This window comes from Misgurnus anguillicaudatus, chromosome 1 (assembly GCF_027580225.2).
Source record: "Misgurnus anguillicaudatus chromosome 1, ASM2758022v2, whole genome shotgun sequence".
Taxonomy (NCBI): domain Eukaryota; kingdom Metazoa; phylum Chordata; class Actinopteri; order Cypriniformes; family Cobitidae; genus Misgurnus; species Misgurnus anguillicaudatus.
Window position 1 is genome coordinate 14237166 of NC_073337.2, and position 26146 is coordinate 14263311.

A 26146-nucleotide genomic window follows, 5' to 3' on the forward strand; every position below is an offset into this window, starting at 1 on the left:
ATTTTCGACGAGGTATTTGTTCAGTTTAGCAACTAGTCAGACCATTAACTCTTTCCCCGCCATTGACGAGATATCTCATCAATTAAGAGAAAACGCTTCCCCCGTCTTTCCACAATACCGCTATTATCCACCAGGTGGTGCACTTCCGCAACTTATACAACCCGGAAGTAGCGCCTCACGTGAAAGAGAAAGAACTCTGTGTATGTTTTAAAGATCGCTCTGCATCTGATCTCTATCAAAAGTCCTGATATATTGTTTGTTTATATATTTAAAGAAGAACATTTTCTGGAAGGCATTAAACTTTTGTGAAAATCATGAAAAATGCTGGCGCTGGCTGGCAACTTTTTTTAAAAACGCTGGCGGGGAAAGAGTTAAAAAAACAAAACCGGAAGTAAAGTTCGGATTCTGGCATGTATCGAGTCAGCGCACGTGCGTCCGATGAAACCGTCTATAACGCACATATTTGAAAAGCTCTGTGTCTCTGATTGGCCAGCTAATACGTTGTGATTGGCCTGTATACTTCTGACGTCAGCCGGAAACGTGACCCTCCTTACCATGTTTGAAAGATTCGGTTGTGAACAGGAGTTAACTTACAGGCTGTGAGTCTGAAGCGGGATGAATTATGATAATGTCGGTCTTGTCGACATTACCAATCCCAGGAAGTAAACTGTTGCCTACAATGCGTGTGTTTGTTGTAGTCTAAGAAAAGAGATTTACATTGGAGAAGATAACTCGCGTCATCGTTTACTTTGGGGTTTGTACCTCTTGCATATCGTTAACATGTACTAACACACACTTACATAGCAAAGGAAATTTTAAATCATGAATCGGACAATAGGTGCTCTTTAAAATATGGGCAATCCTCAAACCCATTAACTATAGTTGGCTCACGGGTGGGCCCAAATATGTTTACTTGTCTATTAAACCTTTTATATCCTAGTTCAAAACTAAAATAATCTTGACAAACTATTTATTGATGGAAAGCTCTGTCTAGTTTTCAAATTTCATCAACGTTTTGCGAAATGTTTAACGTAGTGAGAATATTTTCTAAAATGTCACGGGCCCAAATGTGGGCCCAATTTTGTTTACATGTTTATAACACTTATTATCCCATTCTAATTCCAAAATAATACTGACAAACTGCATATGGATGGAAAGCTTTAATATTGTAGTTTTCATATTTTATCACCATTTTGAGAAAAGAATCAGACAGTGAGAGTAATTTTCTAAAATGTCATGGTATTACACAGGGCCAGATTAACACTTTGTTATACCCTGGGCAACAATATTCAAGGGCCCCATCATCACGACCCAGGATCACCATAATATGGTCATATACAGAATATATTACTGTAATATACAGTAAATATACTCAATACTTCAAATTCAAACTGTCATGAGGTGTATTTTGATTTACAAATATTTAAATGCTCATACAAATGCACTACCATTGTCTAAAAATGAAAATAGGTTTTTACTTAATTATTATTACAAGACCATCATATAGCCTAATATTAGACACCCAAAACAAAGTGAAGAAAATGATCTTTAATCTGCAAGTCTGAACTGAACATCAACGCAGACATGAATTTCCTCACAGAAGTTTAAGGTAATATAGGCTACATCTTGAACGTAGATACAAATGAACACAGAAAAAGGAAGTTTAACACTATGAAGCACAAGCAAACATGCTGGAAGGCAGCTAAAAACCATCAGGACATAAACACCGGCTTATTTTATTTTATTGGAGCCTTACCTCCAGATAAAGTAATAAACTGGATTGATGATTTAAATGTTGTTTACTCACATGTGTGTTGTGAACTCTCCGGATTTTATGTTGTGCACTGCTCCACTCGTTCACTTCTCCACATGGTCGGTTTGTTTACAGTGTCGCGTGAGCAGCTACACTGCAGGTTCGATTTGGCGCTAAGCAGACCCTTTGGTGATGTCAAATTACCGCGAGAGCGATTCAAATCAGATTTCTCCATATGATAACTGCAATCGCTCTCGTGGTACTTTGCTGTAACTCGCCTGTGGGTTCTTGTGGGGCCACACCAGTCTGCTCCCCAGTCACTTTCGCGCTATGGTTACTATGGTAATTTGATTTCATACGCCGATCGGATCGCGCAGATGGCTGCGTATCACGTAGACTACACCACTGTTTATACTTTACATTTTCTGTGTTTCTGATGTCATTTTCCTTTTTTAATTTCCGCTTCGCGCTCCCACTTAGCTTCTCTATGTCTTTTTTTTCTGTTGTAGCAACGCCTTGCGTCACGTAACGCTCGGCGAACCTTTGACCCACCTCATGCGGACTGACCATGACCAATGAGGAGAGGGTCTTAACTTGAGGCCCTCTCTTCATTGGTCAGTCCGCATGAGACTGACTCTCAACCGCTCTCAACCACTGATCTATATAAATGACTGGATTGCGCATGACGTCACAGCTGTGAAGCCACCGCGCCGCCATGTTGGTATACCCAAACATTCTATTAAATCAATGGACGCGATCAGATTTTAATGATAAAACATCACTTTACTAGTCTTTGTTTTTATATCTGAAGTTACCCTGTACATTATTACAGCACAAACGTCCTAAGCATGTACATAGTTATTTACTGAAAGTTGTACACTTTAGTTTTTAATCAGTTATTATACATTCATCTTCATTTCAGTATCAGATCAGCAGACAGACCGCAGCATATTTAGTATTAATGACAAACGTGCTCATTCTGAAATCTAAATAAATAATCATACTTTGTATGTGTATGCAATAATTTGCTGGTTTTATGTTATCTAAACTTACAAGTTACCTCAACTTATTTAGATAAATAACGCTGAACGTGTAACTGAATGTCAAAAAAAATACTTTATTTATAGCCGTGTCATTAACAGAACGCAGCATACACACTCACCTTAACGTTTTTTTATAAATCAATTTCCCTGCCCGATTAAAGCATAAACATTGCAAATAACACCAGAATTAACAGTTAATTTACGTACACATATCCTAAAATAAACCTGAAAAGCGGGTGAATTTATAACATGATTTTGAATGGAAGTCAATGACGCCGTCTGCCGGTTGGGCATACCAAGATGGCGGCTCGAACTCTGTGCTGGCTTCACTTTACGCTGTTACGTTAAGCGTTCTATGCACAATCCAGTCATTTATATAGATCAGTGCTCTCAACTCACGTTCAAAGTCATATCCCAGCGTCCCTCTTTGCAGCGCAAAAGCCCGTGTTGACACTTTGTTTAATATAAAGCGGCCAGCGGGAAATTACCAGATACAGAATTTTGCTCGTGCCCATGCTGCCCTGGGCCCTTTGGAGGTCTTGGGCCCCTAGGCATTTGCCCAGTTGCCCGTATGGTTAATCCGGCCCTGGTATTACATGTTTATAACACTAAAACATATTATAAATCTTCAAGAATTTTGACAACCTATATATCATTGGAAAGCTCTAAGAACCTAGTTTTCATATTTCAATTTTTTTGCAGTAATAATAATGCAGTGACAGTAATTTATTCATTTGGGATAATATGTAAAAATAGTAGGCAGCAAACCATTGAAACCTTAGTGCCCTTTGTTGGTAAAACCACTAAAAAACATTTTTTTGTAACTGTAATTTGAAATTTGGATCAGAACTGCAGTAGTTGAGACTCATGACTTCATGTTTTTAGCATTTTGGGAAAAAACATTTTTATTGTTTTTAAATATAAAATCACCTTCTCTTAGAACGAGTGTGTTAAAAACAACACAATCAGTGTTAGTTTAGGGACAACACAGTGAATGACTTGACCCTGAATCCACACATCTCTCTGTTATTATTGGAACAACACTTTTTGTTTTACTTTTAACACAACTTGTGTTTTATTTTAAACAAAATGAACACAAAATGACACATAATGTGTTAAAGTAACACACCACTGTTTTTCAATATTTTACTATGTTCTTACCTCAACTCAAACGAATAATAGATACCTATCTTTATTCAATGCGTGCACTGTGATTGTGTTAGCATTTAGCCTAGCCCCATTTATTCCTATGGCTCCAAACAGGGATGAATTTAGAAGCCACCAAACACTTCCACGTTTTCCCTATTTAAAGACTGTTACATGAGTAGTTACATGAGTATGGTGGCACAAAATAAATGTGGCAGTTTTTTAAAAATGTGGCAGTTTCCTTTAAATGCATAACGTAAAAAATTAACACATCCTTTCTTAAAAGTGTATATACATGATTGCATTATTTTTATTTATTAAAAAAACTTAACTGCTATAACTATTCAATATATATTATTTTAAAGGTGCCATTACCTTTTCAGTTAAGGGGTTATGCTGTACTTCATTGCCTAATGCCATGTTTACTGTGACTGTTAAGTACTGACTTTAGAAAAGTGGTTTACACAACCACTGTGTGTGAATGCACCTGTGCATTTCCTCCTTATCTGTAGTTTGGGGCACTTGTCTCCAGAGCTTTTATGTGAAGATCAACTACCATGTGCCCGCATGATTACATTCTAGCCACAGTCAGTAAGATAAAGGCCTAACATATTAACTAAGTAAACTCTGGTAAGAACACCTGGATGGGGTGGGTCTAACAACTATTTGACCCCGCTGTGATGACAGGGACACAACCACACAGTCAACTCGGTTAAGTTGTTAAGCCCATATCTACTGTAGCATTCACTTGTGTGGTTTTGACCTAAAAGAATAAGAGTTTTTGTGGTTTGATCATATTTAAACTTTTTCCTTGGTTGCAAAACAAAATTGTGATCACCAACTTTTTCAGAGGACCTCATTGTGAAAGTATTTTTCCGCTCACTTCCCTATCATTCATCAATTAAAAAGTATTACGAACAATTTTAGTAATTTTACAGTTTTATAGTGTTTAAAAAATAACAATATTGTATTGTATTTAATATTTAATGGACTAATCCCATGAAGCACTTATAGTACTTAAGTACAAAATACAATTTATTAGATTTGTCAATATAAATTATACTACAGCGTTCTTGAATGAGTGATTGTGATTGGCTGGCTGCAATTATTTTCAGATAACGCACGACTAGTCCAGGCTTGTTGTCCGCATTATAGCTTTATATTACGTTGCAACATATAAATCGCTATAATGAAGTTCACAACTGAGAAAGAGTCACTACATCCCAACGTTGAAGACAGGTAATCACACACTTTTAAGGTTTGTTTCTCATTCACGCGCAAATATCTGTATTACACCAACAAATGCCTAAAAACCGTTAGTAGTTTAAAATATCTGTCAGCGACCATGGGGATACATCGACGTCGAGCTCGCTGGTTCTTTGCTGTCATGATTATATTAAATATAGCTGCATTTTAAAGTCAGGACATGTTTGGTACTCCACGCAGATTGAATTTGGATGTAAACGTGCTTTAATCCAGTAAAAACAGCTCCCCTCTTTGACCTGTATGTGTTTATATGGCGTTGTTGACGGTCATTGCAGCGTCTGTAGCTATGCTAACAACGACATCGTCGGCGTACAACAGTTCTCATCATAAGAAAGTTTTAGGGAGAAAACCACGATGTTTATGTCAAAACACGATAAATGTATTGTTGTGTCAGTTAGCTAAGCTTGTTGTAACAATATTGATCCATTTTTAAGACTTCACCACACAGACTTATCAGTCGTTCAGTAATCTCATGAGCTCACTGTTTATCTTATGAACGATGTAATTCATTAACATTATTAGTACAAAATGACTTCATATATTATCTAAAAATATACAGTGTATATATCTGTAAATTCCTACAAAAGCAGTAGTACAATAGAGTAGTATGTCCACATCACTAGATATAATTTATATACTTCAAACACTGTATATGAGTGTATGTGTCGTTTTTTCAAAATGTTTATGTACATTTATTTGTGTCATCATGAGGCTTTAGTCCAGATATGTGCGTTTCAGTGTGTGTTTGTTCCATTAGCCCCGTATCCTGTGTCAAACAGGTGTGACACCACATAATCATTGTACTGTCCGTCAATCAATTTAGCTGCGTTGTTTTTGGCAAACCAGCAGTCTACCGTCTGCTTTCCAGAGTAGATTCGCCTGCTTTTCTTCATGACGGTGACCGTTCGATCCTTTAGCTTCAACGCGGGAAAACTGGTCAGCGTGGTATTTTTTTCTTGTGTTTCGTGTGTGCTGTTTTTTCCAGCCATGCTGAAGTTTCCTGGGATATGGGTCAATGTGACGTCCTCGTTCATGAACTGACCTGTGAACACAGAATTATTTTTATTTTATATTGTACATAAAAATAAGTTTTATTGATTAGTAATAAACTCATGAGTTACAAACCCTAAATAGCTGCCTTGTCTAAACAGCATTTTAATAAGGCATCATTGGTGCACTCCTGACTGTTTCTTATGGTAGGCAGAATCATAATGCTGTTTGGTTAAATTCAAAGCTTAAAGGAACAGTATGTAAGAACTTTATATCAATTAAACATAAAATGGCCCAGATATGTCACTAAACGTTAAGAAATCATTTTAATTTCAAATACTTATATCACTGACAACAGTGGTCCGGCCAGGATATTGTCATTTAAAAAGTGGAGTTGCAGCCCTCAACTGATGTTTATGTTGTCATTTTGTGTACTGGCCACCAGTTGTGTGATTGCAGTACCAATTTTAGCCACAAGTTTTGTGATTGCAGTACCAGTTTTGACCACAATCCTACATACTGTTCCTTTAAATTTGAAGTATTCTTAACAGGGAAGGCAATCCCAGAATGTCAATTGGCACTATTTATTCACTTATGTGGTTTTATTTTTAGAATCTTTGGTCTTAGGACCTTGGTATACCTATGGCAATTTCTGGGTGTTTTGGGGTAGCATTTTAATGTGAGACTGTGAATACTTGTGAAGAAATAACCTAGAAAGTAGCTGCAGGGATGTCATATTTCTGTAGGCCAATCTGGAAGTTAGCTTCACATGGGTCCCCTAAAAAAATCACTAGGATTTTTCAATAGGCTTTTGGATTATCGCAAAAAATAAGCCTGTGATCAACAAAAGTTTGTGATACTTTAAACCCCATTCACACAGCACTTTAGTCCCAGAATGTTTCTGTAAAATTGGAAGAGAGGCTCATGTGTGAACACAAATACGTCCCGTAAATGTTCTGCGATCGCTCCCGTAAAGAGGACCTAGTACCGTATTTTCCGGACTATAAGTCGCTCCGGAGTATAAGTCGCATCAGTCAAAAATCCGTTTTGAAGAGGAAAAAACATATATAAGTCGCACTACACGTCGCGTTTATTTAGAAAGTTATTTCACAAAATCCAAGCCGAGCAGGCTGAATAGGTGTCCGTACATGTTAAAGTAACATGAACAGTTATTTACACGATACACAATAGCATACAGAATTAACACAGGGAATTAAACGCAGATCAACATTCACAACAAGAAATGTCGGCAAACTGGACTGAAGCAGAGGGCACGTCACATGTTTTTACGAGATCTTTAAGGTATGTGTGAATGCAAACACAGATGCCAGAAAATCATTGGCAGTGTGAATGAACCAAATTCCGGATGCATTTTCTGTGTATTTTCCGTAATCTCTGTGTGAAAAGGGCTTTACATCTTTTGTCCTTCAAAGACAATATTCCAAGACAAACGAACACAACTTTCATGAATTTTGAAGTCTAAATGCATTCACCAGAAGTTAAAAGATAACTTTAGGCTATAAGTGAACTACACCACGATTGCTTGACTTCAACGTCATTACAACTAAGCTTCCTCTGTAGCTTTATTAAATACATGGTCCTTGATGTTTTGGCCTACAAATATGTCTCATCTCTTCAACTCTCTTTGGAGGAGCTCCAGGTCACACCCACCTACTGCATTGTGTTGGACCTAAGGCAATTATCTTGTAAAGTGTGTAACAAGTAACTGAGTTTATCTGCAGTTTTCCCTTTGTTTCAGCTAGATTTAATTAATTTAGCTTGAAATATATGAAAAAAGTTAGCAATAGACTGCAAGGCAGGTCACTAGGTCATGAAACAGAGGTGTGCTTACCTAACAACCCATGTGTTTCTTTGCTCAGTCCCTTACTGTTGGCGATGTAGAAGCCCAGGTGATCTCTCTGGTAGGGGGCTGGATTTTTATAATGGTGAAACAGGATGACGAATTTGATGGTTCCTTGAATGGTCACTGTGAGATTTTCGTTAGCAATGAGTACCACCCCCAGGTTTGCAGTTTCAACAGATATACTGGAGCTAGATGGAAGGATCATTCGGTCACGGCCGTCCAGTATGACCTTCTGTGTGGTCACCTCTATGTAAGATCGACTCGGCTTGTTGGCTACTATAGTAATGGTGCTGAAGTACGTCCGCTGTTCTTTATGACTGCCGACTGGGGCCGGAGCACCGATCAGAGCGCCATTCACAGTCACACCTAATTGACACACAAGCACATGCATGTATACATAATCATTAGGAGCAGGTCAGCTATACAGACCATATAACATCTGCATTTAAGGCCTGTTCACACCAAGAATGATAAATAAATGTAACTATATTAGCATCCGCCCCAACGAACAGACAATAATAGTATATTCTAAACTGGCGCACTTCATTTTTACATTTTAAATGCGCAAACTCTTTTTAAATCAACATGGATTTTGATTCAACAGTTGCCTTTCTATACCCTATATATTGTGCAAATTGTAATTGCAAATCAAAAATACCCCCAATGGAAACACGGCAATTACGCAAAAATAGTTTTTCACATTTACAGGTCACCTGACGTGCGTAAAAAGTCACGCAATCATAATTTAAAGACGCAAAACACCCACACTATAATCTCCCAGAAACACCCCAGTACATGGCGGCTCCCAAGTGTAAGTGGTTTTCTTTGCCAATATTGCTTGGGCAACACGTCTGCATTTCCTTCGATTAAAAGATGGGTGTGTTCCACTTCATGCATGCACTGCCAGGCGAATGACAACATCTGCCTGTCGGGCTGGGCAGTGCCGCATCAAGTCAAACGCAAACTGATGGCTAGTCTAGTGGCTGCGATACTTAAAACATCTTCTCTTAAAATGACTTTTTTATCTTCCTTGATATAAATAGGCCTTATGTATTAAACAATTTAAGGAATGTAATAAAAGTATTTTGCAACAAATTTAATGCATTTTTTACATTTAGAAAATAATGTATGGTTTAATAAATATTTAAAAGTTAAAGGATTACGCCACCAAAAAAATCCCGATAATTTACTCACCCCCATGTCATCCAAGATGTTTATGTCTTTATTCAGTCGAGAAGAAATTAAGTTTTTTGAGGAAAACATTTTCTCAATTTACTGTAATAGACTTTATTGCACCTCAGCAGTTTCAATGGATTTTAAAATCGCAGTTTCAACGCAGCTTCAGATGGCTTCTAACTATCCCAACCAAGGCATAAGCGTCTTATCTAGTGAAATGATCGTCATTTTCGCAAAAAAAGTACTTTTAAACCACAACTCCTCGTCTTGCAATAGCCGTGTGATGCGCCAGCTTGACCTAACGTAAGAAAAAGAAAGAGCACCTTTCTGACATTGTTGTATGTGGAATGGTACTTATTAATATCTTTTTGTCAGTTTATTGTTTAAAATGGTCTGCAAGTGTGTGTTTTTACATATGTAACGCATGACCTTTCGACGTTTAAAACCCTTTGAAGCTGTGTTGAAACTGCAATTTTAACTCTTTTCCCGCCATTGACGATTTAACTCATCAATAAAGAGAAAACGCTTCCCTGCCAATGACGAGTATTTCCAGCTTTCTGCAATACCACTATTATAATACCACTCTTTCGCAAACCCGGAAGTATCGCCCTAGGGCAATACTTTGAATATGTTTGTGTATGTTTTGAGGATTTTTAATCTGATCACTATCAAAAGTCTTTTACAAAAATTGAATTATCTCAGCTTTTTGCTAAAAATTGTGTGTTTTTGAAGAAACCTACCCTTATTTGAGAGGTGATAAAAAAGAACTAATGTGAAGGTAGGATTTTTTTTTGAAAGCAGGGTCTGTTCTTTCATTTGATATGTTGCATGTTTATATATTTTAAGAAGAATATTTCCTGGAAGGCATTAAACTTTTGTGACAATCATGAAAAATGCTAGCGCTGGCTTTATTTAAAAAATGCTGCCGGGGAAAGAGTTAAACCTGCATTGAAACTGTAAACTGTTGAGGTCCAATAAAGTCTATTAAATCCTGGGATATTTTCCTCAAAAAAATGTAATCCCTTCTCGACTGAACAAAGAAAGACACAAACATCCTGGATGACATGGGGGTGAGCAAATCATCAGTACCTTTTATGTAAGTGGATTATTCTTTAAACTATTAAAATGAATTAATCTTGAATCTATTTATTCAATCTGGAAAATTGGCCAACATAAAGCCCACTAAATAGCAAAACAAATGTGACATCACAGTTTTGTTTATTATACAAAAGTTGTTGACGTGGTTGTGCAGTTTACCAGAGTTTTTATGATCAGACACCAGTCTCAGAATGTGGCCTGGCTCTCCATTGATGTTGAAACACACTGTCAGTTTACTGTGGGGAAACTCCACCACAAAATGAGGATCACCATCAGCTACAGACAGATAAAAACATAACATAATAGATAGACAATAGAAGTTGAAGTAATACATATCAAATTAAAGGAACAGTATGTAAGAAATGTATATCAATTAATCATAAAATGGCTCTGATATGTCACTAGACATTAGGAAATCATTTTCATTTCAAATACTTATATCACTCCCAACAGTGGTCCGGCCAGGATATTGTCATTTAAAAAGTGGAGTTGCAGCCCCCAACTGATGTTTATGTTGTCATGTTGTGTATTGGCCACGAGTTGTGTGATTGCAGTACCAGTTTTAGCCACAAGTTTTGTGATTGCAATACCAGTTTTGGCCACAATCCTACATACTGTTCCTTTAACCATTTGAATAACATTTTTGGAGTTATGTTCCTGAAACCTACGTCAGTAAACTGTCTCAGCAATTTTGCTCTTTCCACATTCACATACATGTAGAGCTGAGGTCGCATGACAAGTAAATCAACTTGTTGCAAGAAGGGCTTCTGTTCCATGGCTCAATATATCATAGTAGATATCTAACCGCCAAACCACAGCTCTGTCACTTTTACTACTGTATATTGCACTAAAATACCAATGGCGGATGTCCCAGTTTATTACCAAATGCTAGACTTGAAATATAGTTGTCAGATTATACACGCATTTTATGTACGACACAAACAAGCCCTGTGGTTTTATGGCTCACGTTCATGAACGCGCGGTTCTCCTTGTGCAACATTTTATGAAATTGATAGACACAAGAACTCTTCAGAGTTTGGAGATTCAACACAAGGACAGTTTTACTTGTCTTATAATGCAATGCAATAATGCAGAACTGTACCTGGGGCCGGATTCACAAAACATTCTTAAAAATAAAAATCTTCTTAATTGCCATTTTTATCTTAAAGCAACACTATGTAGTTTCCATGTAAAAATGACTTACAGCTCCCCCATGTGGTTGAAAAGCGCAATAGTGCCTGGTATCAGACACTCTTCTGCAGTCAGGGGGAGGGGCGGGGCTGTGTTTCCTACACTCCACCGCCACTTTCAGAGTGTGCTTGTAGCAGCTAGGAGGCTGCTCAGGTTGCAGCAACAGTACAATTTGTCCAGTTAAAATAATTTTAGAGACATTATAGAACAGCTAAAAGTTGCTCTAAGCGGGTGGCGAACCGAAAATGCGAGTTAAGCGCTCCGAAACCGTGGGCACGCTTGAGACAAAGCTGTGGGCTCGGAGACTGAGGCACGCACGCCCAGAGCGCTCGACCCGCATGACGGACCGATTGGGATATTAGGAAATTATATTTACTCATACTAGCTGGCCTCTGTTACAACAGCGAATACCACCCTTTAGTCTTAATGCATCACTCGTTTGTAGCGCGTTAATGATCGCAAGGTAGTGAAAAGATTAAAGTTACCTCATTAGCAGGGTATCATAATTAATTTCAAAGCTTGTCATTTTATTCTTAAGACACAAATTTAAGATATTCTTAAGAAAAAATGTAGAACTTAAGAAATGTTCGAGAATTGCACTTAGGAACATTCTTACGAACTTCTTAAAATTGATCTTAAGAACTTTCTTATTTCTTGTCTTAAGAATGTTTTCGTGAATCCGGCGTGTTTAACCCTTACACAACATTGTCTACATCAGTAGTGTAGGCTATAACTAAAACACCTAATAATAGTTTTCCCCCATAATGATCCCAGTCTTTTCCCATCACCTCCCCCCTATACAGTGGTACTTCAATTAGAACCCATAAACATCTCTCAGTAGCAATTAGGTTGGCTCTGATGAAGCCCCTTTTACCTGAAGAGAACAAATTACAAGCTACCCCGACGAGACGATGTGCTTTTACATTATTACTGCTTTCAACACTCGCACACATTCTCACTGAAATGCATAGCAGATGTAAAAAAGAAATGGATAAATACCGGATGTTTTGGATAAGGTGACAGACGTTTTGAGTTTGTTACCACCACCTGCAGATAAAAGGGAGAAAATTAAATTGGCATGGATTATTTGAAAAACTATTTATTCATTTTCAAGGTTGACTGCATGTGTAACGAGAACCTTATATTTAATCAAAACCAAATGTTTTACTTGCTGTCCAATTTAAATAAACACACTTGTTGCCTGGACGACTCCAGTACTTGGCTTGGCTGGTGCATTTCTGTAAAGGCTCTGGGGCGTTAGACTGTTGTCATCGTCCGACAGCTGACTGGATGATTCAGGAGGAGGCGGGGCTTCGGTGGGCTCCGCCTCTGCTAAAGTTCCATCGGCCAAAACTTTGGGCTGTTCCACTATCATTTGCGTCAGTGGTGTGAAGAAGTTATACGTCAATGAAAGATTTCTCGCATGTTCTGTGTAGTTTTCTCTTTCTTCACTTGTTTGGCTGCGGATTCGCCCCTTTAGTCCATCTTTAACGCTCAGGTATCCCCACAGTCGTTCTACATAACTATCCGCATTTGCACCGACTTCCGCCTCTGCCAGCCGTCTTTCGGTGACTTGCTCCTGTTCACGTAAAGACACTTCTTTCTCTAGCTTAATGCTTCGCTCACTGTTGATGGCTGTTACTTGGACGTGCAGTGAGTCTGAGCTGCGATTGGTCAGTTTTCCGGCAACCACGAGTTCGGAGCCGTTGAAGTAGTTTGTGAAAAGATTTTGGGTGATGTACTCCGCAGCATCCTCAGAGTATTCAACTCGGATGTCAGATAACAGCGGTGTGCCAATTTCAGCGTAGAAGCTATAAAGAAAAAATAGGTCAAGGATTAATGGCGATAGGACCGGATGAAGAAATAAGGTTACAATGGCCCTGTGTTGCCTCAGACTTTGGGTTAATAAGTCATATTTTCTGTGGGTTCAACTTGTTGAACTTGTAGAGTGGGGCCTGACTTGTTAAACCTTGTGTAAAGAAATCTGATCTTTTCTGGTGCTGCATGACTTTTAACCTTTAAACTTGACTTTGTTTTTTCTTCACAAGACAGAAAAATATTAAAATTCTGAATCAACCCTTTTTCATATTTTACCTGACCAAGCTGTGTAGCATCGTGTTATAATGAAAACATATCAGGCATTAAAATTTGTTTTGCATATTTTTTTGCGTATCTGACTGAATTTGTTAAGTTGTAGTATGAGCAGAAAATAATGAAAACCAGCCTTAAATATTTTTTGCAGATTCAAACCACATATGAATGCTATAACATTTTTGGTAATGGATTTCATAAGACGTGCACAGTAGTCTATACAGCTGTGTCTGAATTTATTTCCTCATTATTTTCCAATGTAGTGAAACATCATGGCATGTGCTTGTAACAAATAGAATGAGAATGAATTAGTAAATGTCGGATGAAAATGTTCCCCCTGACACAATAATAAATCACAGGTCGTCATTTTGTGTAGAAAATGAGCGCCTGGGACTTTCTGGTAAAATTGTAATTTTGTTTTCCTTAAAAGAACAGACATCTGTTTCTTTAAAAAGAAGAAGGGATTAACCCTTTAATCAGTTCTCAGACTAATGTGAATGTGTTGATGTAATTTTTTTAGTCTCAGTTGTACCTAGAATGTGTATGTAAAGTTTCAGCTCAACACACCACAGATCATTTGTTATAGCATGTCCAAAATAGGGCTTGTGTGGTAACCGCAATCCCGTTATTACAGCGCTACTGAAATACTAACTGCATGGGTTATAAGCAATCGCAACAACCCTGCTCTTCACGTTAAATTCATGAAGCTATGCCCTTCGGTGGCTTTATTATTAACTAACTAAACACTTTACTTTCATCTGGGCATTTAGATAAACAAGTTTTTTGTTAAAAGATTATTCCATTTTCTTAAAAGAAAAATTCAGATAATTTACTCACCACCATGTCATCCAAAATGTTGATGTCTTTCTTTGTTCAGTCAAGAAGAAATTATGTATTTTGAGGAAAACATTGCAGGATTTTTCTCATTTTAATGGACTTTAATAGAGCCCAACATTTAATACTTAACTCAACACTTAACAGTTTTTATCAACGAAGTTTCAAAGGACTATAAACAATCCCAAACGATGCATAAGGGTCTTATCTAGCGAAACGATTGTCATTTTTGACAAGAAAAATAAAAAATATGTACTTTTAAACCACAACTTTCCGTCTAGGTCCGGTCCAGCGCGACCTAACGTAAATGCGTAGTGACGTAGGGAGGTCACGTGTTACATATATAAAACGCAAATTTGCGGACAATTTTAAACAATAAACTGCCACAAAGACATTAATTAGTATCAGTTGACATACAACAACATAGAAACGGTCCTCTTTCTCAACACTTGTAAACACTGGGGCGGAGTTTCGCGTTCGTCCTCTTTGACCTCTTGACGTCATGACGTATTGCGTGGGGTCAGCTGGCGCATCACGACCGGATCTACATGACAAGAAGTTGTGCTTTAAAAGTGTATGTTTGTTATTTTTATTATCAAAAATGACAATCGTTTTGCTAGATAAGACCCTTATGCCACGTTTGGGATTGTTTGTGGTCCTTTGAGGCTCCGTTGAAAAAAACTGTTGAGTGTTGAGTATTGAGTGTTGGGCTCTATTAAAGTCCATTAAAATTAGAAAAATTCTGCAATGTTTTCCTCAAAAAACATAATTTCTTTTCGACTGAACAAAGAAAGACATCAACATTTTGGATGACATGGTGGTGAGTAAATTATCTAGATTTTTCTTTTAAGAAAATGGACTAATCCTTTAACAATATCTGCCGGAAACATTATAAACATGATGATCATCTGTCGACTTGAGTGTTTCAGCACGTCCTCTACTTAATTACAGAGAGTCTGCTTTATTAACGACTTTTCATTTGCTCCGCGTCCGCTAAAAGTTTTAGTTCTGTACTTTTCTACTCGCATAAATTTCTACATATATTTGAACAAGGAACACACAGGATAGTTCATTCTTATGGATAGCATTTTAGCTTGTTATGAAATGATGATAAAATCTGAATGACTAAAAATGATCCCTCCAACTTAATTTAGCCTAAATAATGATTGGTTCGTTTTTACACTTTATAGATACACGTTAATTTATCTACTATTATACTACGTGTCCGTTGAATGCTTGAATCTGATTTGCTGATGAACTTTCTGAGGTGTCTAATTATTTTCTGGGATACGCACAGCGAATGTAGTTCCAGGATTGGACCGCATTACAGTTCCATATCACTTCGCATACTGCTCTGGTTTAATTAGGGATTAAAAAAGGAGTGGGGGGATTTTTTCTAGCGTGGTTTTGTTCACGCACTGCAAAAACACATTTATGTTCAAACACCTTTTTGGATTTTGCATAACACGGGCCCTTAAAACAGTAAGTCAATGCAGGACATGCTGAGTAGCCAGTCTTAAAAATAGCCAGTAGTGTTTTGTTTTACGCCACCACAGACCAGTAAAACCACATTTGACAGCTTGTAAGAGCCAAAGCTGTTTAAAAATGAAGAGATTTAATATGAAACTTTTACTACAATGAAAATAATAAAGATGTAAGCTTTTAAACTGTGTAGATGCTAAACGGGTTGGATATGTTTTGTATTTGGCATAGATTTGTGCATATATACTGTAATCCACCAAAGTCCCTTTAGGAAGATCGTGCCAGTTGGCGGCCATGTTTACACCTCCAGGCAGTTGTTTCAGTCAATTTCAATCTACTTTAATGGGGAAAAAACTGATATCTCTAAAATCAATCAAACCACAACTTTAGATTATTCAGCTCAAATTGCCCCAAAAACGTCTTTTTAAAGGTTTCAGCTAGATTTCAAATACCACCTTTTTTGTGTGGCCTCAGACTCTGCCCATACATCGTGTCAAATTTGGTAAAAATATCTTGTTTTGTTAAGGAGTTATACGCATATATGTCTAAAAATGCAAAAAAGTAAAAGTAAAGTAACACTTAGGTTTTTTTACATTTTTCTGCCATTTCTGATGGGATTTTTGACATTTCGTCATTAGTAGTCCAGATGCTATTGTTTTGTTCTTCCTACGGTGGTTTCGAGTCGATCGGAATAACACTCCTGGAGATATTCGTAATGGCGGTCTCCAAATTGTAAAGTCGGGATTACATTTTAAGATTAAAGATTAATGTGTTTGTAGCAATGGTTTTAGTAGTATAAGGCATACAAATCTTTACAGACGGAGTACCTTTTAATGGTTATCACATGTTACTTACCCTTTGAGCATGGCACTGGCATCAGCATCTTCTGGGATTCTCCTCATGGTTCCGCAGTTCTCTAGGGACATCCTCTCCAACAACTTGTAGTCCACATCATCACCCATCCCAATCGTGAAGATGCAGAATTTCTCTTGCACTGCAGCTTTAGTGTTTCCAATGATGGTTGGGCTCTGGACCACTCCCACTGTTGGCCGGCCATCAGTGAGAAAGATGATGAGCGAGACGCTGTTGTGATGGGTCTCATCTTTGCTGGACAGGTAGTCCCTTAACAAAGCTGAGCTCGTCTGAATACCATTGTTAATATCAGTGCCTGAGAATGCAATTTAAATGAAAGCAATGAATGAGTTTTTAATAAACAAGCTTGTTTGAAAATGTGTTTCAAATTAGATGAAAGACTCACCCAAAAATAAAAATTCTTTCATCATATAATCACTCTTACTTGCATTAGGAATGTTTAAATAATAATTTCCATATGACAGTCAAAAGTACAAAAAAGACAAAGCATAAAAGTCATAAATTACAGTATCAGACTTTGTGAGGTACAAACCTAAATTATCACTGCATAAAAATACTTTCAAAATTTTCTCCCCTTGTGTTTCCCAGAAGAAAAACCAGCATATGAGTAATAATGAAGTAATTTTGGGAGGGTGTTTCTACCTCCAGTGGGTGAAATCATGTAGATGAACTTCTTGGCATCCCGTACATTGTTGGGTGTGACAGGCACCAGCTTGCCAGGCTGCCACACACGGATGCGATTGGAAAAAGTGACAAAATTGAAGTGATCGTTGGGACGCAGCTCGCGTAGGATTGTGAACAGAGCGTCCTTGGTCTGGGTGAGAAATGATAAAAATCAAACTTTTGAACTTTGCCATTTTGTTGGATGAAGTGCGTGCATGCGTATCTATGAGGTCAGAGGAACCAGCTGTGAAAAATGTGTTAGTATGATTCCTCTCGACTTTGTGTCCATTTAATTCTTACTGAAACTGTTAAACAGATTTGATGCTTCATTCAATAATAACCATACTGTATTTACCTGTCTCATTTTAGTCCCAAGCATAGAGGCGCTGGTATCAATCACGAATACAACGTTCTTAGGCACGACAGGCAGGTCTTTGGGAGCAAAGTAGTGCACGAAATGTCCATCTTGAACCTGAAATACAGCAGATACTTTTTTAGACACACATTTAGTCATTGTGAGAGCATGCACGTGTGCACAGTGAGCTTAGCATCCAAGAGAAGCTGAAAGTCTTCAGTGACTTCATCACATTCTGAATGGATTTCAAACATATTGAGAGGGAAGAGAAATGGTAGCAAAGTAATGTGGAAAAGAATACAAAAAATAGATTCCTTGTGAATTTAGTAATTTTTCGAAGAGACTGACTGGAGGAAAGGGCGTGCTATGCAGTTGCTATGGGATTTTTAGGTCACTGCTATGAAGTAGTGTTCTGGGAAGTTGCTTACAAGTCAAAAGAGTCTCTATTATATACTGTTCTCCGGTTAATATAAAATTCATGTGTTTAGCTAAAGAAAAGAAGTCATACATCTGGAATGTACCAAGGAGGATTAGGACCAAGCTAAAATAAAAATAAAAACATCTCGACATTGAAGTCATTTATAATGTGATATTTAAGTATGCTTTCATAAAGTCAAAATAATTGAAATTACGGGAATAAATATTGCGAGAATATAGTCAATATAACGAGAATAAAGTTGTGATATTTCGAAAATAAAGTCAATATAACGAGAATGAAGTCGTAATATTTCGAGAATAAAGTCAATATAACGAAAATAAAAACATAATATTTCAAGAATAAAGTAAATATAATGAGAATAAAGTCGTAATATTCGAAAATAAAGTAAATATAACAAGAATAAAGTAAATTTAGCGAGAATTAAGTCGTAATATTTCGAGAATAAAGTCAATATAACAAGAATAAAGTCGTAATATTCGAAAATAAAATAAATATAACAAGAATAAAGTAAATATAGCGAGAATTAAGTCGTAATATTTTGAGAATAAAGTCAATATAACGAGAATAAAGTCAAAATAATCGGAGAATAAAGTCAATATAATGAGAATAAAAACATAATATTTCAAGAATAAAGTCAATATAACGAGAATAAAGTCATAATATTAGAAAATAAAGTAAATATAACAAGAATAAAGTAAATATAGCGAGAATTAAGTCGTAATATTTTGAGAATAAAGTCAATATAACAAGAATAAAGTCGTAATATTCGAAAATTAAAATAAATATAACAAGAATAAAGTAAATATAGCGAGAATTAAGTCGTAATATTTCGAGAATAAAGTCAATATAACGAGAATAAAGTCAAAATAATCGGAGAATAAAGTCAATATAACGACAATGAAGTCATAATATTTCGAGAATAAAGTAAATATATCAAGAATAAAGTTAAAGTATTCCAGAATAAAGTAACGAGTAAAGTAAATATAATGAGAATAAAGTCATAATATTTCGAGAACAAAGTCAATATAACGAGAATGAAGTTGTAATATTTTTAGAATAATGTCAATATAACGAGAATAAAGTCAAAATAATTCGAGAATAAAGTCAATATAACAACAATGAAGTCATAATATTTCGAGAATAAAGTCAATATAACGAAAATAAAAACATAATATTTCAAGAATAAAGTAAATATAATGAGAATAAAGTCGTAATATTCGAAAATAAAGTAAATATAACAAGAATAAAGTAAATTTAGCGAGAATTAAGTCGTAATATTTCGAGAATAAAGTCAATATAACAAGAAAAAAGTCGTAATATTCGAAAATAAAATAAATATAACAAGAATAAAGTAAATATAGCGAGAATTAAGTCGTAATATTTCGAGAATAAAGTCAATATAACGAGAATAAAGTCAAAATAATCGGAGAATAAAGTCAATATAATAAGAATAAAAACATAATATTTCAAGAATAAAGTCAATATATCAAGAATAAAGTCGTAATATTCGAAAATTAAAATAAATATAACAAGCATAAAGTAAATATAGCGAGAATTAAGTCGTAATATTTCGAGAATAAAGTCAATATAACGAGAATAAAGTTGTAATATTTCTAGAATAATGTCAATATAACGAGAATAAAGTCAAAATAATTCGAGAATAAAGTCAATATAACAACAATGAAGTCGTAATATTTCGAGAATAAAGTAAATATAACAAGAATAAAGTCAAAATATTTTGAGAATAAAGTTAATATAGCGAGAATAAAGTCGTAATATTCCAGAATAAAGTACATATAACGAGTAAAGTAAATAACGAGAATAAAGTCATAATATTTTGAGAATAAAGTCAACATAACAAGAATAAAGTTGTAATATTTCAAAAATTAAAGTCAATATAACGAGAATAAAGTCTAAATATTTGAAAATAAAGTCAAAATAACAAGAATGAAGTTGTAGTATTTCTAGAATAAAGTCAATATAACGAGAATAAAGTCATAATATTCGAAAATAAGGTAAATATAACAAGAATAAAGTAAATATAGCGAGAATTAAGTCGTAATATTTTGATAATAAAGTCAATATAACGAGAATAAAGTTGTAATATTCGAAAATAAAATAAATATAACAAGAATAAAGTAAATATAGCGAGAATTAAGTCGTAATATTTCGAGAATAGAGTAAATATAACGAGAATAAAGTCAAAATAATCAGAGAATAAAGTCAATAAAACGACAATGAAGTCGTAATATTTCAGGAATAAAGTAAATATATCAAGAATAAAGTTATAGTATTCCAGAATAAAGTAACGAGTAAAGTAAATATAATGAGAATAAAGTCGTAATATTTCGAGAATAAAGTCAATATAACGAGAATAAAGTCAAAATAATTTGAGAATAAAGTCAATATAACAAGAATAAAGTTGTAATATTTCAAAAATTAAAGTCAATATAACGAGAATAAAGTCTAAATATTTGAGAATAAAGTCAATATAACAAGAATGAAGTTGTAATATTTCTAGAATAAAGTCAATATAATACAGATTTAAAGTCATAATTTTTTGAAAATAATGTTTTATTTTTATATTAACGAGTACTAACAAGTTTCACTTTAGGCGTGTTTTCTAATGAAAGCAAGAATATAAAAGCAATTTTACTTAAGCGCAAACTTAATATATTCAATTCAATTTTATTTATATAGCGCGTTTCACAATTGGTAATTGTTTCAAAGCAGCTTTACATTAATAGAAGCAGTGAAAAGCACAGAAAATCGACAGATAGCACAACATAATACACGATAGCATAAGCAGCTAAATTTGCTGCGGCTATGAATCAACATTATGAGCGAGCGTATTATTAATGTAAAGTATAGAAGAGGGTGCTAAGTTAAGCCCAAGAAGGCTGCCTCCCCGGGTTGAAAACCCCCCTAGGAGAAAAAGCCCCTAGACTTTTTAGCCGGGGAAATAAATAAATAATATATCACAGTGTAAATACATTAAGCCACATTCAAACACCAAATTCAGCAAACATTTTATTAATAAAACACTCTGTGTACAGACAAGCAGAAGATCCCATGCAGAATAAGAACTTAAAACCCTCAAGGGCACGATTGTTTCCTTCGATGAACACCAGCACATTTTGGACTCTTCTGCTTAACAACCTTGTTGACAATATGCTTAAAGTGAAACTTTGCTTGTTGTATTCAGAGCTCATTTGCCTGTTTTATTAATAAGGCAGGTATGCGATTTAGTATCTGTCTTCCAGATCTGCTTGTTTACATCCCTCTAAACATGTTAATTTAAAAATATGACATTCTCAGAATATAACAACTGTATTCCTGAAACGTCACGACTTTATTCTCGTTATATTGCGACTTTATTTTTCGTTATATTTACTTTATTTCTGAAATATTACGACTTTATTTTCATTATAATTTATTTATTTGGGCATTTTTCTCAAAAAACTACTAGTTAAATCTCACATCTCAAGATGTTTTTATTTTTTATTTAAGCTTGGGCCTAATCCTCCTTGGTAGGTATATGAGGGTGGATTATGAGATAACTTTTCCATTGATTTTTTTGTCTCTTTACCTTTCAATTTCTTTAATGATAAATTATTTATGTACTGTAGCTCACACAGTTTCCTAAAGTTCTAAAATATTCAATAATTTGTTGTTTGTGTGTTCCTACCTGTATATCCCCAATGCCAAATTCTCTCTCTACATCATACTGGACCACAAAATCTCCCAGCATGCCATTGGTGGCAATCTTGGCTTGCTGGGCGATGTTGGGAGTGAATGTGATCTTGCAGAAGGTTTCGTTTTGTTTAATTTCCGTGGAAAGTGGTGGTCCCACATTACCTGAGGAAAGACAAGGTGTTAGCATGAGTGAGTATGAAAGTCTAAAGTTATTGTTTGTTAGAAATACCAAATATGTTAGTCCGTAGTCATATGTTTCATTCAAATATTTATCCTATCTTGGAGGCTAAACTTTGCCAAACAGTTAAATCCAGTTACAACATATTTCAGTATCAACCGAGGTATCTGATTGGATTTAGTTGGTTACCATCTGCCTTACCATTGCCATTGGAGGCTGGAGTTTTGCCATTGGAGGCTGGAGTTTTGCCATTTTTTAGTGGTAGGACTTCTAGGTAAGTAATGCGAGAGTGCTCCACAATGGTAATAGCCACACTGAGTTTGCTGACCAACTGCATTGGCCGAATACTGGTCACATGTTTATAATAGCCCAATCGTCTCTGTAGCAGCTCTTCGTAGGTCAGGAAGAACATGGCTTTGTTGCGTCCAGGGATAGTAACCGCCATGCGAAACAACTCCATCTCACCCTCACTTGACACGGAGAGAGGTTAGAAAATATTACTTTGAAAATACGAACATGCCAAATGAATCTCAATAGTTGACATTTTTTGAGGAAAAATAAATCTCAGCTATCTCAATTCAATGCCACTATACAATTTCCTTAATCAATTGCAGGTTTGTGAATTGCGGTAATAACAGTCTTAAGCTCAAAACATGCTCCTGTCAAAAGCAAGAATACAAACACTTCAAGCTGAAGATTGATTTCAAGGGCTAGAAATCATTTTTGCAGAACGTATAGTTATGTATGACATAAGCCAGCAGGGACTAACAAGGCCATGCTAGTTGGCCAAACCCAAAAGCTTTTTCAGATTGCAATTCATAAAACACAAGTACACAGACCGTTCAAAAAAGTCACACCTTGGATATACTTAAGCAAATGGGTAAGACCCTCCCAGACTGCTGTAGTTGGTCAGGTAGGTTCAGCAACTTATGTGCCCAAATATAGATTTTTGCTTCCGTGATGGCATGATCATATTCAGAGATTACAATGCCAGGATTTATCGGGCTAAAATTGTGAAAGAGGGGTTAAGGACACATGAGACATCATTTTTACACATGGATTGGCCACCACAGAGTCCAGACCTTAATCCCATTGAGAATATTTGGGAAGAAGACTTTTAACAGCGGTCTGACTCTCCCATCATTAATAAAAAATGAATGCAACTCTGGATGGGAATAAGTGATGTGACATTGCAGAAGCTTATCGAAAGGATGCCATAGCGAAGGGTGGTCCAACAAAATATTACAGTGTGTGACTTTTTTGGACAGACAGTGTATATGTTTCTGCATTATTGCCATTATTGTTTACATTTGTGTCTTTGTGTGGAGTATGTTTCTGGGCTTAAAATGTAATTTAAAAAAAAATTTTTTAAGCAGGTTTATCTTTACCTCTGCTCTGGTGTGTCTTTGCTCTTCGGTTTGCCATTACTTTCTCCACCTTCCTTCTTTATCTTCTTCTCTTTGGCCTTCACCTGGCTGGGAAAGACACGTCCTCCCACAATCCTTTGCCACAATACGAATAGAGTAAAATGAATATTTTGATTAGTATCGTGGAAATAACAACATACGCACTGCCTCTTTTTTGTGCAATTATAATATAAACTCTTTTAAAGGGTCTTATGCTGGGTACACACCAAAAGATAATCGGGCTGATTTTGGGCCGATTTCCCCCTTCCTACAATCCTAGCTATGTCCTGATTATCTTGATGGTTCTACAGATTATCTTATCAGATTTTCCCTTGGTGTGAGGTGTGTTAAGAGTGTCCTAATCTGATCGAAAGAACGTCAGAGCCTCCCCGATTGTGAATCGTAAATATTAAACATGATCACAAATCCTGATGTGTGGGGGAACTCCGAGGACAAACCCGTGCACGCTCTTGAGATTATCACGTGAAACGAAACAATATCCAATCAGAAAGCGAGATGACGGAAAACTTTTCTTTTTATCCCTTGAATTTTCCGTGAAGATCATTTCAAACACTATTATTGAAATTTCTTCCTGCATATCGTCCGCCACACTAATTCGGAAGTCTCGCGAGATTTCCTGTGTTAACAGTCGAGAATCTGGTTGAAAATCTGTTTGTGTGTGGTGCGCTGTCTTTGACACATCATGGCACACCACACACTATAGGAGCAAAATGGTTAAATCTAGGTTTTTTATCCTCATGTTTGAGGTCACATTTAGGTTGTGCTTGTGGTTTGTATGTGTATATAGTTCAATACTTACATGGTAAAGTTAGAGATGTATGCAGCAGTGGGGATGTAGAACTGAAAAACTCCCTGAGTAGCAGCCGAGTGTCTATTAAACATGCTGCAGGACACTGCCGTGAAGGCATAGCGGGAGATGATGGTGGTCTGGACCGAAAGCTCCAGAATATGCGGTTTAGTCTCCTGGCAGATGGAAGCAAGACTTATTTAAAATGTAGATGAATATTTCGAATAGTTGGTTATACGCACGTGTTATAGTTTGCAATTTGAGGTGATAAACTTTTTCAAAAATGTATTATGATAATCATAGTTTACCACAGTCATAACATAATTATAATATTTACATGGCTCTCTGGAATGCTTGATTCTGATTGGTCATAATCACATGCTGAGATGTGTTATAATGGACAGTAAGGGATAATGTATAGGCAGCTGGTTTTGTTATTGCATAATTAAACCCTGAATTAAAACGATTTGCAGCATCTGGGTTACCGTGTGTTATTAGTTTTAAGTGGTTGGTATCTGGGAATAACAAACATGAATATGTCACGACAGACCACTTAGAATCAAGCATTCCAACAAGCTCTTTAATAAAAGTTGATAACACTGGTGCAGTTTAATTCTTTGAAACATATTTTAACATTTTTAAACACAAATAATTCAAAACTATTCTATCTATATAAACTACTAGTGGTGGATATTGTTTGTATGTGTCAATAATACATATCCACACATTATTTATCCACTATTCTTCATCTCATTCCAAATAAACCCATTCAGGGTGATACAGTACCTCTTATCCAGGTGGGGTTTATTGTAACAACCAGCTGGTGTACATTTTCCCTTACTTTTTACATGTTCTGGCAGGGGGGAAAGGTAGGACAATTCTAAGGGTCTACGCACTATTGAGACCCCAAAGATCAGATTAGAGTTTTATTACTAGTAACATGGGTGTGGTAGAGGTCGCAACCTCATATATTTTTTTATATGGCTTAAAATTGCTAGAGGCGCCCCTGCTCTCTGGAATACTTGATTCTGATTGGTCAGTCGCAACATTCCAATATCTGTTATCCCTGATAACAATCTGTTAACATCCTTGTACCTCAAGTGGTACTGCTTCTTTAATGTATATAACTCTGCTTAATGTCTTATCTTATTTGTTACAAATGAACTTGGCAAAGCATTACATCAATATTTCGAGTCCACCTGTTGTGACGCACTACAAAAGACAATGAATACATGAAATGACCGACTTTTAACCATATTAGGCTACTGATAACTTCAATTGCTAATTTTGGGGTACATTTTAGTATGACAGTATCGGACAGTGAGTCTGCTCCATAGAGACTAAATCTGCAATTCGTGACAGTTTGAACAAACTCGCTTAAAAATCTTGCCTGAAAGATAACAACAATATTTAGTCTTAGCGCGCAACCAGTAAAGTTATGGAATATTGGCAACAAACTAGTAAATGTATTCGTCTTTGTAGACTAAATTGTGTATATTAGCTAAAAAAAATATTATTTTGACTCAAAATTATTTTGGAGTCAAAAAGCGATGGAGAGCGCGCGCATGTGTTCTTTCTTACCTTGGTTAACGTCGTTCTCAACTGGCGCGGAACCCTACGAGCAGCCTGTAGACAAAAACGAGATCGTGGTGAATTCATTCATACGTCTAAGTTCCACAATACCATGAACATATGTGTAAAAATGCAAGAAAAGTCATACGGTGTTTAAATCCAAGTCAGAAATAGTGTCGTTTTCAAGGTCCAAATCCTGCAAAACGTCAGCATCCTCATTTT

The 26146-nt window shown here is 36.1% G+C and overlaps 1 protein-coding gene across 1 annotated transcript; it reads right to left on the minus strand.

The window, feature by feature from the left end:
- Positions 1 to 5673: 5673 nt before the first annotated feature.
- itih5 (inter-alpha-trypsin inhibitor heavy chain 5) lies at positions 5674 to 26086 on the minus strand. The gene is made up of 13 exons (XM_073866992.1): positions 25934 to 26086; positions 24365 to 24528; positions 23527 to 23640; positions 22340 to 22608; positions 21953 to 22122; positions 17826 to 17942; positions 17450 to 17621; positions 16790 to 17102; positions 12722 to 13338; positions 12527 to 12574; positions 10496 to 10612; positions 8051 to 8428; positions 5674 to 6250 (listed from the first exon to the last, which is right to left on the minus strand). Exons 1-13 carry the CDS (start codon positions 26009 to 26011, stop codon positions 5943 to 5945), a joined length of 2865 nt encoding a protein of 954 aa, XP_073723093.1. The 5' UTR covers positions 26012 to 26086; the 3' UTR covers positions 5674 to 5942.
- Positions 26087 to 26146: the final 60 nt, after the last annotated feature.